A 15,791-nucleotide genomic window follows, 5' to 3' on the forward strand; every position below is an offset into this window, starting at 1 on the left:
GTCATATCTGCCAAAAGGTTAGTAGTCTAAAATTCACCAAGATTTTAAAAAGCAATGATAAGCATTTAGAAGTTGAAAGGTCTTCAGAATTATCCTGTCCAGTTGTGGCCCTTATTTCCATGGGTAAGTATTTTGCCTGTAGTCAGAAAGCTTGTTAGTGGCAGAACTGACCCAGGAACCAAGGTCACAGATTCCCAATCGCAGTACTCGTTCTAGTATAGTACGTGCATAGAATATTTAATAATAAGGTAACTATTATAGTATTTTATAGAAGGAAATTTTATAGAACTGCAATAAATACTATGATACTTGGTTTTCATATTGAGTAACGGTCATTATATTGGTATGTGTATCTGATTGCCTGGGTTCCTAGCCTAACTCCAGTAGTGATGTAACGTTAGACATGTCTCTTAAACTCTAAAGCTGTTTCTTTCTCAGTAGTGGAGCTGGTATAAATACTTTGTTATATGTGAATATTAAATATGACATTGTTGTTAAAGCCTAGTACGTGGATGACACTTCTCAGTAAATGTTAACTGCTGCTCTTACTGAATTATAGTAATCTCTGGTTTATTTCCTCTAAGTTCTGATAAAATTTAGCATTGTGAGGAACTGGTAATAAAAAAATGGATTTAAGAGCAGATTTGCAAACAAAAATGTTTTAGAATGTGTGTTTTTGTGTATATGAATTAGGCCTTTGGAATTAGAGAAATATTTTCTATTTTTTTCATAGTAAAACTTACAATAAATATACTTGTTTAATCACAACTTATAATTAAGTGGGGTTTTATTCTGTATGCAAATTTTAGAGTATATTAATTGTCAGACTCAGAGAAACTATTATTTTGTATTTAAGTAAAATTTTGTATATAAATAAAGGTATAATCTGGCTAAAAATAAAAATAAGCCCAGAAGTTATTATTTTGCATTTAAAAGCCTCAATTTAAAAATATTTAAGAATGAAATGTGATGACTTTTTGTTTCCACACTTTAGTCGTTTTCCATTTGGCTTTGATCTGTAGTAAAGTCTTCTTGTGATAAACAACCCCATACTATAGTACAATGTTGTCTAACATGTGCCGGCATACCTAAAGTGATTTAAGAGATATTTTTATTTCTTATTTGAGAGAGAGGGAGAGAAAGTGGAGGAGGGAGGGAGGGAAAAAAAGTGAAGGAGAGAGAGAGAGAGAAAGAGAAAGAAAGAGAGAAACAAGTACTCATTCACTGCACTCTCTCAATTACCCACAACTGCTGAGGCTGGGCCAGGCCCAGAGCCAGGAGGATTCCCACCATGAACAACAGGAAACCAATTAATTGAGCCATCATTTTTGCCTTTCAAGTTTTTAGTGGGTACATATTTTCTGTTTGGGATAACTAAAAATTTCTAGAAATGGATAGTGGTACCATGTGGTTGCCCAACATTTAGAATTTACTGCTACTGAACTGTACAGTTAAAATAGTAAATTTTATTATGTATTTTTTACCACAATTTTAAGAAATTGAGTAGGAATGGGATGAGAGGAATGTGTGATTTTTAAAAAAGTAAATTGAGAAAAGTATTGACTAACGGTTTACACGATTGACACAGAAAAAAATGTTGCTGGTGGTATGCAAATTATTGAAGTTTAGGACAGATCGATGGTTGTGCCATTTACTGCTTTCTCTCATCCAGTTGCATTGGCCAGTGCTGCATAACATCGTGTAGTACTTGGAGACTTATTTTTCTTCACTTTAGTGGGAAAGCTTTTAATGTTTCTCTGTTAAAGTGCTGGCTGTTTTTTATTTTTAAACACACACACACCAGAGGGGCTTTTAAAAGCTCCTATGAAATTTGCTTATCTGTTAATTCCATTTTTCCACAAATTTTTAGAAGCCTCACCCCATGTATGTATATGAAATAAAATTTACTACAGGATTCACCTATTGACACGTTACAATTCAATGTGTATTTCTCTTGTTTTAAATGTTTATTTTTATCTACTTGAAAGGATGGAGGGGGAGAGAGATCTATCCATCCATCTTTTGGTTCACTTCCCAGATGTCTGCAACAGCTGGGGCTGGGCAAGGCAAAAGAGGAGAACCTAGAACTCCATCTGGGTCTCCTACATGGATAGCAGGGACCCATGCACTTAAACCATCACCCACCTGGCCTTGATTTTTTTATTTAGTAAATTTATAGAGTTGTGCAACCTTTACCAGTTTTATGACAGTTTTAATCATTTTAAAATCATTATGGTGACTCTTATGTTAAAGATTATATAAGAATATATTTATGTATATTTTGTGTATATGTGCATATATATATATGTCCTATACTTTTATAAATATTTTTACCAACAATGAGTATTAATTCTGGTTTTATTGCCTGTTTTTAATACAAATGAATAATGTTTGAAAGTTTCTTTTTGACAAACATGGTTCAATTGGCAGGCTTAATTGTCTGTTTTCCTACAGTGAATTTTAGAAGTACCTTTTAATAAAATATGATAAGGCTGGCATTGTGCCATGGAAAGTTAAGCCGCTGCTTCAGATGCTAGCTTCCTGTATCGGAGTGCTGGTTCCAGTCACAGCTGCTCTCCTTCAGATCCAGCTCCCTGCTAATGTGCCTAGGAAAGCTTGTGCTCCTGCCACCTACACAGGAGACCAAGGTGGAGTTCTCAGCTTCTGGCTTCAGCCTGGTATAGCAGGATTTGTGAACAGAGATGAGACACCAAGTCCTTTAACAGGAAGTACTTTTTTTTTTTTTTTTCAAGATTTATTTATTTATTTATTTGAAAGGCAGAGTTACAGAGAGGCAGAACCAGAGAGAGAGAAAGTCTTCCATCTGCTGGTTCACTCCCCAAATATCCACAATGTCCGGAGCTGGGCCTATCCTAAGCTAGGAGCCAGGAGCTTCTTCCGGGTCTTCCACACAGGTGAGGGGCCCAAGGACTTGGGCCATCCTCCATTGCTCTCCCAGGCCAGAGCAGAGAGCTGGATTGGGAAATGGAACAGCCAGGACTCCTACCTGCACTCATATGGGATGCCAGTACTGCAGGTGGTAGCTTTACCCTCTACGCCACAGCGCCAGACCCAGAAGTAGTATTTTTTAAATTATTGTTATTATTGTGGTTGTTATCTTTATGCCAGCATAAGGCTTAGTTGGATTTTTATCCAAAAGCCTGAGCCTTGAAAAAGAGGGGTGTTTCTTTATATAAGGTTTTAGCTTCTTTGTCTTTGTATGGTTACATGCATACATTTGATTGGATATTCTGATGTTACATGGCAACTATAGGAACTGATACACTACTGCTCATGCACTCATATTCACTGATATGTTTCTTTTACACAGGTACTGAGCTGTATGCTGTCTATCAAGGGTTAACACCACCGCTTGGGGCTAACAAGCAAGAACTCAAGCAGATAGTAATTTCACAGTCAAGTAGATAATAACTGCGTTTCATTCCCAGGACAGATTCCTCCCTTTTTTTCTTCTTCTGACCTTGAGAAGGCCTCTACCACAACTTTAATCATGTTAGAAACAAGTTTAATTAAAAGACGAAGGCCTCTAACACACCAGTTGTTCTGACCTTTTGGGGAGTGAGCTAGCGGATGAAAAATGGATCTCTCTCTCTCTCTGTCTCTAACTCTGTCTCTCTTTCTTTCCCTCTCTGTTACTCTGCCTTTCAAATAAATGAATAAAATCATACAATAAAATATGGCAATATTGAGTAAAATTTTTCTGAGTACAGACAGGTAGTATTTCATATTGTGAAATGTTTTGTTTCATGTTGTTTTGTTAAAGAGAATGGCGTTCCCTGTGGATATGCTGGATAATTGCAGTCATGAGGAACTGGAAACTGCTGCTGAAGATTACATGTCAGATTTAAGGTGTGGGGATCCTGAAAATCCAGAGAGCTTTTCTCTTCTCAATGTTACGGTGAGGCATTCTGCAGTGATTTTTATCCTTTCATGCTCATTTTTGTACATGAAATCAGTATCCTCTTATTTTCATTTTAAAGTGTTAATCATTCACTTTTAAAATGCTTTTCAGAAATTGATTCAGAAAAAATCATATATTAGTTAATAAAGCACCATAATCAGTTTTTAAGAAGATAAATTCCACAGGTTATTGATAATAGTTATCCTTTTTTGCCTTTAAAATTATACCTAAGAAGTTTATCAGTTTTGGTAAGGCTTGTTGCCATATTTGTGCAAACTGATGTTTAGATTTGGAATTTTTGAGTTTAGGAATTTCTTCAGAAATTTAAAAAATAACAGCAAAACTGCACATTTTTGTGTCATGAATCTTGTTTCTTTTTCTACAGTGGTGAAATCACACCTTTTGGTCAGTAGCCATGATAGAGTATGGTGGATCAGTAGACTTGAGATCACTAGAGTTCCACTGAGAACTGAGGTTGCGAATTCTGTACCCTTTCTAGGCCTCGGGTTTTTCTTCTGGAAATTATGTCAGGTTAAAGATGATGAAAAAGATTTCTTTAGCACCACTATTTTATAATTCTCTGAACTGTAGCGAAGTCTCTAAATGGGGAATTACTGTTGGATTAATGAAGGCAGAAAAGTGTTAAAAGTATTGAATGTATCTTACTGGAAAAAAATGACCTAACATTCACCAGAAAATGGAATATACTCCTCGTGTAGTCTAAAGTAAGGGACTACGAGCCGGCGCCGTGGCTCAATAGGCTAATCCTCCACCTTGCGGCGCCGGCACGCCGGGTTCTAGTCCCGGTCGGGGCGCCGGATTCTGTCCCGGTTGCCCCTCTTCCAGGCCAGCTCTCTGCTATGGCCAGGGAGTGCAGTGGAGGATGGCCCAGGTGCTCGGGCCCTGCACCCCATGGGAGACCAGGAAAAAGCACCTGGATCCTGGCTCCTGCCATCGGATCAGCGCGCTGCGCCGGCTGCAGCGGCGGCCATTGGAGGGTGAACCAACGGCAAGGGAAGACCTGTCTCTCTCTCTCACTGTCCACTCTGCCTATCAAAAAAAAAAAAAAAAAAAAAAGTAAGGGACTACAAATTATTGCTTGTTTTTCTAGTGACTCTGTGAGCCATGCCATGGCTTTTGCTTTTACTCATTTTTCACCTAAAAGATCAAATTCCTCCAAAAGGGAAGTCTACTTGATTTACACCTCTCCCCCGACTTTTTTAAAGAAATTAGAAATGTCATCTCCTATGAGTAAAGCTACATAATTAAAATTTATGTAGGAAAAGTTTCATCCTTTGGTAAATGATTGGTGTTTGTGTTATGTTTTCCTCACAGACTCTTCACTAATCTTTAATCAATTGTCATTTCAGATTCCTATTAGCCTGTCAAATGTAGGCTTCGTGCCTCTTTATGGTGGAGATCAAACTCAGAAAATTCTTGCTCTCTTTGCTCCTGAGGATTCACTCACAGGTCTCTTTTTTTCTTGCTTAATTTTTGTAAATTGAGAACCATTTTTTCCAAACTGTTAGAAATTCATTAAAAAGATAGCTACATGAAGGAATTTGTTCTTTAAAAACTTACTTCATTTATTTCAGGAAAATCTGATTCTCAGTTGCTTATAGTTAAATGTTTAATGGGTAAAATGAAAATGTTATAAATGGGGCTACATTATAAAGTATAAGATGTAGGCGTATTTAAAAGTGTCTTTGTAGATAGTCACAATAATATTGTATACTTTAAGACTTAAATGTTAATGATGACTCATTCTCTTTTAGCTGTGGCACTTTACCTTGCTGATCAGTGGTGGGCAATTGATGATATTGTGAAAACATCTATCCCTTCAAGAGAAGGGCTCAAGCAGGTAACAAGATCCTGTGGTTTTTAACAGAAATATTTCTTATGAGGCCATCTCACAATGTTCCCTCTAAGCAGTGATAACTCTTAATGTTGTCAACCTGTTCCCTATTTCAGTATAATCAGGTTAAATTAAATTCCCAGAATTTCATTCTGATGAAACTGGCTGTTGGGTTGGGCTTCCCCAATTTTATGTGATTCTAAAGATATCTGAGAATTGGGTGAGGAACAGTGTCTGCTTTTTATATATTTTAGCTTTTAGTTTTCTTATTTCAGTAAAGAAAAAGCTAGTTCTATCACTGTGGTTGCTTATCTGTCCCCAAGAGAGACTGACCGGGAAAGTTTTGTCTGTTAGCAAGGCCTCCTCAGATGTCTACACAGCGTTCTGAACCATATAGTGACCAGGTTGTTCAGAGAGCAAGCTTCCACCCTTTGCAGGGTGTAATAGAACTCAGCCAATGCTGAACAGTGTTGTAGACTTTTGGTTTTAGGGTTGGAAAGAATAGAAAACTTATCAAAATATATAAATACTAGCATAGCTAAAAAGGAGGTATTTTGGTTTTTATGCTAGAGGCAAAAAGGTATAAGAGACATATCTGGTGCTTTCGTTGTTAGAGGATAAATAGGACACAATGGGGAGATCTGTAGAAATGAAGAAAATATTTCAGGAGGCAGGGAAGGAAATAAATTGTTGACATCTTTAGCAACTGTAAGAATGATTTACAGTAACAGTGGAGGGATAAGAATTTTGACTTGCTAGAAGTATATTAGACTCGTGAGACTACAAACTTTTTGGAAAAAGACTACTACTCATTCATAGGTGCAGGGATCCTTGCTGAGGGGAGTAGAATTAACAGAAATATATATCTCAATAGTCTTTTTTAGAATATTTCTAAAATAGGCCAAACATTTAATAACTTGTAAAATCTGCTAGGTGCCAGCTGTGACAGTTCATTATGGTGGGACACTTGACTCAGAAGAAACAAGGAAAGCATGTCAAGAAATGTTGACATCCAGTATAGAAAACTGAGAACCTTTCAAGTTACAGGGGTATTTTCATTTTCTTCCTTTTGTGTCTGGAAGTCTTTCAAAGTTCCAAGTGCAAAGGGAGGAAATGATCTGAGGAGAATATTACAGTTACTGCAGTTACTTTGGGTACCACATTAATTCTCAGATGTATCTTAAGATTGTAGGCTAGTGAGCTCATTGCCCAAGGACTAGGAAAATATGTACACCTGGTTATCTGCAGATCTGATATAGAACTCTAAACTAAAAATAAAAGGGAGGAGGGAATTTAAAATCTGCATAAAACCATAAAATTGGAGGATTAGATAGCATAGAGGAATAGAATTTGTCCTTAGAAACAGTTCTGATAGATAGCAAAAAGGAAGTATCTATTTCAAGAAAGTAAACACTCCAAAGTACTTAAATGTGACTGAGGTTTGCTCATCATAGACGACATTTGAATGTGAAGGCTAAAGGAGACATCTTACTATGATAATATGTTGTACCCTGTCCTCAACTGAGAAGGGAGAAGGCTTCAAAACCAAAAATAGCTATTTGGACTTCTGCTGTAAGGTCTTCCTCAACTTCAATGCCTTTGTGGCTGAACCACCTTTTGAGAAGTAGAGGAATCAGTGAAGGGAGAACTGTTATTTTGGTCAAATCCTGGTTAACAAGGAAAAAAATGGTTGATTAAGCTACAGAAGAGAGCAACCATTCTATTTAACAAACACATGACTTTGAGAAAGTGATTTTATTTTTATAAACCTTATTCCTCCTGTTCACATGTTGTGGTGAAAATGAAGCAAGGTAATAAGGATCGTAACCCTGTGCCTGAAACCTACTGCCCAGTTGAATGGAAGGGACGTCTTTAATAGCAGAACTCTTTGTCTTTTTTTTTTTTCCCTGTTCTGGTCACCAGGTTATCAGCTACTTAAAGGAAAACATAGATGACGGACTTATCAGTCCTGCATACCACAGTGCTGAATGGGGAAAAAAATCTGTGGAAAACAGAATTAAGAAACAGAGGATCTAACATAAAATTAAATAAGGATATTTAAAATTAAAATTAAATAAGGATAACATGATACGAATAGGTTCAAAAAGATTAATTTTATGTGAGCACCATGAAAACCAAACTGAAACAGCATATACAAAAAGACTTGGGCTTTGCTTAATTAGAAGTAAAATGAATGTAGGCACAATTAATAAAAATGTTAAGTTTATATGGAAAGCCTCTTTCTCCCAGCAGTATCTTCAGTGCTTTTTATCATAATGTCTTGAGTGCCAAACATGAAAAGAAGTATTAAGGATCTGGAGCGATTTCAAGGGAGAAGACTGGAATGGCAAGAGCACCCTAGATTGCATTAGATTAGCCTTTTCCTTCTATTGTTCTCTATCTCAGATTTAAAAATTAAGGTAACATCATGGCTGTCTTCAGATGTGTTTGAACGCTGTGTTGTGGCAGTCTTTGGGAGATTGATTTCAGCTCAGTATGAGGAAGGACTCAGTGCAGAGCTGTACTGGGAAGGAAGTAGTTGTAAGCTGGTGGTTCCTTGTCACTTGCTGTGTTGTTTGATAAGGGATATCTCCTGCTAAGGGTATTTTTGAGAGTACTATGTGTATGCGAATCCATTTTTCCTCCACTAATTTAATCAAAGGGCCAGCTTGGCTTCCTTTGTGGTAACTTGAGGAAAATAGACTTTATGGACAGGACTCTTGGTTTTAGCAGTAGGAAACTTACTCCTTGATGTTAGGATTTGACGTGGTTGGCCCAAGTGTATTTCACTAGCTCTGCCTCTCTCTAGTAGTGTCTTCTGTTACTTGATCTAGGGGAGTGGGAGAGAGAGTGGGGATTTCTCCCAGGGTCGTCAACAGAGGGCAGGGTGGTTAAATGAACGTTTTACCTGGAAAAGATGAGACAGATTCCTTTCCTAAGAGCATAATATGACTGCCCTCATCAACTGAAGTAATTGTTCTTTTACATCTTTAGGGGATAACACCAAGATTTTTTTTTTTAATGTGAAGTCAAGCATAGAGTAAAAATGAGTTAAGACAGTATACACAGAGGGGCTGCAGTTGGGGTTGGAAGACCTTGAATCTGGGCAGCTGGAAGCAGGAAGGAGACTTGATGCTGAAAGAGATGCTGGGTGAACCATGCATTGGGAACTTGTTTTTCCTCGTTTTCCATTGAGAAGCAGTGTTCCGTGCAAAAATGTCTATGGAAAGGAATTGCTATTGATATGAATGATTTGTCTCATATCTGTGTTAATCCAATGCTTGAGAAATGATTTTGAATATAGTTGAAGTATCTTGAATGCTAGTATAAGGTGTGGGAGCATGGAGCAAGGTAAATAGCATCTTCTAACTGATCCATGTTATAACTTGTGTCTGGTGTTTGATTCTCTTTGTAGGTGAGCACTCTTGGGGAGAGAGTGGTTCTATATGTTCTGAATCGAATTATTTATAGAAAACAGGAAATGGAGAGAAATGAGATCCCATTTCTGTGTCATAGCCGTACTGATTATGCTAAGATTCTGTGGAAGAAAGGAGAGGCCATTGGGTTTTATTCAGTTAAACCTACAGGTGAGTCTTCAAAAGTTATCTAAACTATGTTATGGAACTCTCCATTTTAGACCCCCAAATCTATCAATGTTTCTTTTAAATTATATCTGTGGAGTGCAAATTGGGGTGATTCAAGTTAGTATTTTTTTAAGATTTTGTTTATGTATTTGAGAGGTAGAGCCACAGACGGAGGGAGGGAGAGACAGATCTTCCATCCACTGGTTTACTCCCCAGATGACTGCAATGGCCAGAGCTGAGCCTATCCAAAGCCAGGAGCCAAGAGTTTCTTCTGGGTTTCCCATGCTGGTGCAGGATCCCAAGCACTTGGGCCATCTTCTGCTGCTTTCCCAGGCTATAACATAGAGCTAGATTGGAAGTGTAGCATCTGGGACACGAACCAGTGCCAATATGAGATCCTGGCACTGCAGGTGGAGGCTTAGCCCACTACACCAAAGTGCTGGCCCTAGTTAGTATTTCTTAAGAGTACTTTGATTCTACCATCCTATAAAAATGAGGATTGCAAGGAAAGTCTTTTGAATGAAACAAAACAAGAATGAACATTTGATCCATATATGTGGAGAGAGGGTCTGTACATTGAACATTGATTTTGTATTGTCTTTCTGCCCCCTTCCTTCCCTTTATTTAAAGTGGTTGTTTACTTTGATTTCTTCCTGCTGTTACTATTACTGTCTCCTTCTAAGACCCCAGTCCACCTGTGGCCCACATGTATAACCCTTTTCTACTTAGAAATGTGCTTGAACCTTGATTGAACCTAACATTTTATTTATTTATTTTTTAAAAGATTTTGTTTATTTATTTATTTATTTATTTGAGAGGTAGAGTTACAGACAGAGAGAGGAAGAGACAGAAACAAAGGCCTTCTGCCTGCTGGTTCACTCCCCAAGTCAGGAACTTCTTCTGGGTGTCCCATGCGGGTGCAGGGCCCCAAGTGCTTGGGTCGTCATCCACTGCTTTCCCAGGCCATGGCAGAGAGCTGGATCAGAAGAAGAGCAGCCGGGACTGGAACCGGCACCCATATGAGATACCAGCGCCGCAGGTGGAAGATTAACCTGCGCCACAGCGCCAGCACCAAACCTAACATTTTAAGGACAAAATAGCTAAGAAAAAGTGCTTAATGCATTTTTTACTTTTTGAGTAAAAGTCCTTTAGTATATTTAAAAACATAAACAACTTTGTAGTTGTTAATTTAAAATTTGAGTTTCTGATCCTAAAAATTATCTCTACCCTGTTAATGACTAGTGCAGTTTCATATGAGATATTTCAGAAAGTTTGGGGGGAAATGGACATAAAAATATGTTTATCTTTGGAGCAGAAAATTTAAATCTATGCATAATTTTTTCACAATATGAATTTTCTGTCTCTTTTTAAAGATTTATTTATTTGTTTGAAAGGCACAGTTACAGAGGGAGAAACAGGGAGAGATCTTCCACCCGCTGGTTCACTCTGCAAATGACTACAAGGACCAGAGCTGGGCCAGTTCAAAGCCAGGAGCTTCATCTGGTTCTCCCTCATGGGCAGCAGGGTCAACCTCTTGGACTATCTTCTGGTGCTTTCCCAGGTCATCAATAGGGAACTGGATCACAAGTAGAGCAGCTAGGACATGAGTGGTGCCCAAATAGGATGCTGGCATTGCAGGTGGCAACTTAACCTGCTGCACCATGATGCTCACCCCTATTTTGCTTTTAAAGATTTGTTATTTATTTTAAAGGCAGAATAACATGGGGCAGGATGAGGGCAGGGAGAGATCTTCATCTGCTAGTTTACTCCCCAAATGGCCACAATGGCCGGGGTTGGGCCAGGCCAAAGCCAGAAGCCTAGAATTCTATCCAGGTTTCTCAAATGGATGCAAGGGCCCCAGGATGTGGGCCGTCCTCTGCTGCTTTCCCAGGTACATTATTAGGGAGCTGGATTGGAAGTAAAACAGCCAAATACAAACTGGTGCACATATGAGATGCTGGAATCACAGGCTGTGGCTTAACCTGCCGCGCCACAGTGCTGGCCGTCATCATATGTGTTTTCTGTGAAATTTTTGAAGATCCACTGTATTTGTTTTACCCTTCATTCAGCTCATTGGAGCAGGAAGAGCCAACCTAACCTACCTCCTCTGTGTGCACAGGCACCCTACACCTTGTCATCACCACAGAACAAAGGCTTCCCTGATCTACACCTTGACCAAAAGACGTTTCATGCAGACTATACGTTAACTTTTTTTTTTCGATCTCAAATATCCAAAACGTAACTCTCCTGGTCAGATCCAGTATAACAATCACACCAAACTCGCTGTTGATTTGAAGAACATTTGTGACTGATACTGGAATCTCACAATTAGAACACATGTGTTGCCGGCGCCACGGCTCACTAGGCTAATCCTCCACCTTGCGGCACTGGCACACCGGGTTCTAGTCCCAGTCAGGGCGGCGGATTCTGTCCCGGTTGCCCCTCTTCCAGGCCAGCTCTCTGCTGTGGCCAGGGAAGTGCAGAGGAGGATGGCCCAAGTACTTGGGCCCTGCACCCCATGGGAGACCAGGATAAGAACCTGGCTCCTGCCATCGGATCAGCGTGGTACGCAGGTCGCAGCGCGCCAGCCGCGGCGGCCATTGGAGGGTGAACCAACGGCAAAGGAAGACCTTTCTCTCTGTCTCTCTCTCTCACTGTCCACTCTGCCTGTCAAAAACAAAAACAAAAACAAAACAAAACAAAAAAAACACGTGTGATGAGAGTTTGTGCATAGATTAAATAAAAGGAAGACATTTTTTCCCCAAAATAAAAATTGTGTTATGTTTAAAATGGTTTTTGTTTGGGGCTGGCACTGTGGCGTAGCAGGCAAAGACACCACCTTCAGTGCCAGCATCTCATATGGGTACCGGTTCAAGTCCCAGCTGCTCCACTTCCAATCCAGCTCTCTGCTATGGCCTTGGAAAGCAGTAGAAGATGGCCCAAATGCTTGCGCCCCTGCACCCACTTGGGAGACCCGGAAGAAGCTCCTGGCTTTGGATCGATGCAGCACCAGCCATTGCAGCCAATTGGAGAATGAATAAGTGGATGGAAGACATTCTCTCTCTCTCTGTCTCTCTCTCTCCTTCTCCTTCTCTCTCTGTGTAACTTTGAATTAATTTCAAGTAAATAAATAGATCTTTAAAAAAATTTTTTTAATGGTTTTGTTTAATAGTAAATTTTTTTTGTGGCCGGTAGTATGCCACTTTAGTATAAATTTGAAATAGAACTAATGATTTGTTTAACTCCAGAAAGATATTATTTATATCTGGGGAGAAAAAGATATTTTCATTGGACATTGAGTGCTGTATTGCGTAATGGGCAGCACGTTGTTGGTTTTAAATGTTTTAATGTTTCGAATTGAGATGTCATTTAATTACTTCATGCTCTATTTTGTATGACATTGTTCCTATGGGAGTTGAGGGCTTTTTGCTTCTCATACTGGTTCCAGGGGAATTTTCTACCTGAAGCTAATTCCTAGATACTTGGAGTACACTTTACTTTATACCTTCTCACTGGGGCCTTACTTCCTAGGAAAGACATAGCATGTTAAAAGACATATAGTTAAATTAAAAGACACAGCATTCCATCTTCCTATTTCTGATGATTTTTTGACTCTAGGAGTGTGTTATGTGCCTCCTGATCTCCTGACCCTGGCCTCTAGTTTTGCATATTCTGTATTTACCTTTGTTTTATGTCCTTGAGATTTCTACCACTTTTAGTATCTCCCATACTTCTCTACTAATTGCTTTACATCCTCGCTATTTATTTCAGTTCTTTTCTGGCTCTTAGCTGCCAGATAACAGAGAAATTAGGTATATAATCAGTAACCATTTAATTCAGCCTGAAAGTGTGTTTTGTACAAAGACCCAGGCATAATTAAAATATTTTGGAAGAATTGTCCAAAACAAATACTAACATACTTTGTGATAGATTTTTCCTGATATAAAAATTACACTCAAAACAAAAAGATAAAAGCTTCATTAAACAGATTCGTAACTGAATGAAGTTCTTGTGAAGTCATTATTTATGATATTTTTATTAAATAGCAAATCAGTTAATAGGGCTAATAAGGCATGAAATATACCTGATGTGTGAAAGTGAGGCTTTGTTTATAAAGGCAAATCTTATTTACAGTACAGTAAAATTCAAGAAACTGTATAAATTTATTTTTGCTGAAATAGATCACTGTTAGGGACTTAACAATTTGTTTGCTTTTTGGGTCAGGTTATGTTACAAAGGTATTTTTGGTTTTTAATTTTTTTCTACCCTATTTTAATGTAATGAGCTCACTAATTTATGCCTTTAATAAAGGCATATTTCAGTTTTCCTTGTTTGCTAGAGCATTTATATTTCTGAAAATCTCTACCAAAGCATGATATTTCAAAGTAGTCTTTCTGATAAATTTCTGTTTTTTGTTTTTTTTTTTTAAATAAAGTAGTGTTTATTTTGCAATTGAAGAAGGGCTTTGGAAAACAGTTGCTTGGTGTTCCTGAGTTTATTTTATTATACCGATGGTCAGCACTGGTTGCTTAATGTAACTACTTTTTTTTTCAACTTTTATTTAATGAATATAAATTTCCAATATACAGCTTATGGATTACAATGGCTTCCCCCCACCATAACGTCCCTCCCACCCACAACCCTCCCCATCTCCCGCTCCCTCTCCCCTTCCATTCACATCAGGATTCATTTTCAATTATCTTTATATACAGAAGATCAATTTAGCATATATTAAGTAAAGATTTCATCAGTTTGCACCCACACAGAAACACAAAGTGTAAAATACTGTTTGAGTACTAGTTATAGCATTAAATCACAATGTACAGCACATAAAGGACAGAGATCCTACATGAGGAGTAAGTGCACAGTGACTCCTGTTGTTGACTTAACAAATTGACACTCTTGTTTATGGCGTCAGTAATCACCCTAGGCTCTTTTTTTTTTTTTTTTATCCCTGGTGATACATTCCCTTTTTTTTTTTTTTATTTAATTAATGTGAATTTACAAAGTGCAACTTTTGCATTGTTGTGGCTTCCCCCCCCAACCTCCCTCCCTCCCATGGCCCTCCCCTCTCCTACTCCCTCTCCCATCCGCCCTTCATTGAGTTTCATTTTCAATTACCTTCACATACAGAAGATCAACTTAGTATACACTAAGCAAGGATTTCAACAGGCTGCACTCACACAACCGCACAAGGTATAGGGTATTGTTCTACTAGTAGTGTTGTTTTTAAGTTTCATAGTAAAACACTTAATGTAACTACTTCTTTCATCAAGTATTTTTGACAGAGAATCTAAGAGGGGGCCAACGTTTGATCCTATGGTTAAGCTGCCACTGTTGATACCCTCCTCCCATATTGGAGTGCCTGAGTTGGAGTCCTTGCTCTTCTGTCCATTCCAGCTTCCTGCTAATGCACACCCTGGGAAGCAGTGAGTGATGGCTCGAGTAGTTGGGTCCTTGATAATTCCTGGCTCCTGCTTTCCCCTGGCCCAGTCCAAACTGTTGTGGGCATTTGAATAATAAACAGCTGATAAAAGATCTCTCTGTCTGCTTGTCTCTTTCTCTCTGCTCTTCAAACAAGATAAAGAAATAATTCTGGATCTCCTGTTCCTATCTTGTAGCATCTTTAGTTATAATGACTGGTTCAAATCTGTGTTTAAGCTCTAGGGAGGTGTGGGGAACAAAGAAAAGCAAAGTGTTTTATAATCTACACAAGTACCACACCCATCACAAGCCCAAGAAAGTGAAAGCATTCATTAGAAATTTAGAAATATCATGAATATTCCCTGTTCTTTTTTCTTTACAAATATCCCAAGTCTGCTGATGAATTTGAACTTGAAGAAATTACTAGTGATTTAGTAGGAGCAGTTTATTCAACCAGACCCTTTTATTGTTTGAAATTCCACTACTCTTTAGCATATTGTACAACTCAGAACTTATCTTCAAAAATCAAGACATAATAACATATAGAAGATTTGAGATTTGGGGTTTAGTTATAATGTTACCTTAATTTGTAAGGTTTTTTTCAAGATTTATTTACTTATTTGAAAGGCAGAGTGAAAGAGACAGGGAGATACAGATACAGAAAGAGCTCTTCCATCTGTTAATTTATTCCCTAAATGGCTGAGCCAGGCTGAAGCCAAGAGCTGGGATCTCCATCCAGGTTTCCCAGGTGGATGGCAGGAGCCCAAGCACTTGGGCCATCTTCACTGTTTTCTCACATTCATTAGCAGGGAGTTGGATCAGAAGCACAGTAGCCAGGACTCAAAAAGCCCTCCAATGTGGGATGCCAGCATTGCAGGTGGCCCCTTAACGCCTGCTTAACCCACTGTGCCACCAATGCCAGCTACTCTAATTTGAAAGTTTTTTAACAATTTCTTTGGTTTTCATTCTTCTTTAGTACAGAGTGAGCTAGGTTTGACCAACTGAT

At 38.5% G+C, this 15,791-nt stretch overlaps 1 protein-coding gene across 9 annotated transcripts in view; it reads left to right on the forward strand.

Moving 5' to 3' along the window:
• FAM169A (family with sequence similarity 169 member A) overlaps nt 1-15,791 on the forward strand; it is an 86,469-nt gene that overhangs the window by 20,156 nt on the left and 50,522 nt on the right. For 7 of the 9 annotated variants that reach the window (XM_008274546.5, XM_089313119.1, XM_089313121.1 and 4 more), the window contains 4 exons: nt 3,785-3,919; nt 5,293-5,392; nt 5,698-5,783; nt 9,193-9,364. In XM_008274546.5, the coding sequence (XP_008272768.1) occupies nt 3,788-3,919; nt 5,293-5,392; nt 5,698-5,783; nt 9,193-9,364 (490 nt within the window). In that variant the 5' untranslated portion in view covers nt 3,785-3,787. Of the gene's footprint in view, nt 1-2,518; nt 2,649-3,784; nt 3,920-5,292; nt 5,393-5,697; nt 5,784-9,192; nt 9,365-15,791 lie in introns of those variants that run through there. The other 2 variants (XM_051833234.3, XM_051833238.3) reach the window with 2 other exon arrangements.

Source organism: Oryctolagus cuniculus, chromosome 14 (assembly GCF_051225735.1).
Source record: "Oryctolagus cuniculus isolate XC-2025 breed Fujian yellow rabbit chromosome 14, ASM5122573v1, whole genome shotgun sequence".
NCBI lineage: Eukaryota > Metazoa > Chordata > Mammalia > Lagomorpha > Leporidae > Oryctolagus > Oryctolagus cuniculus.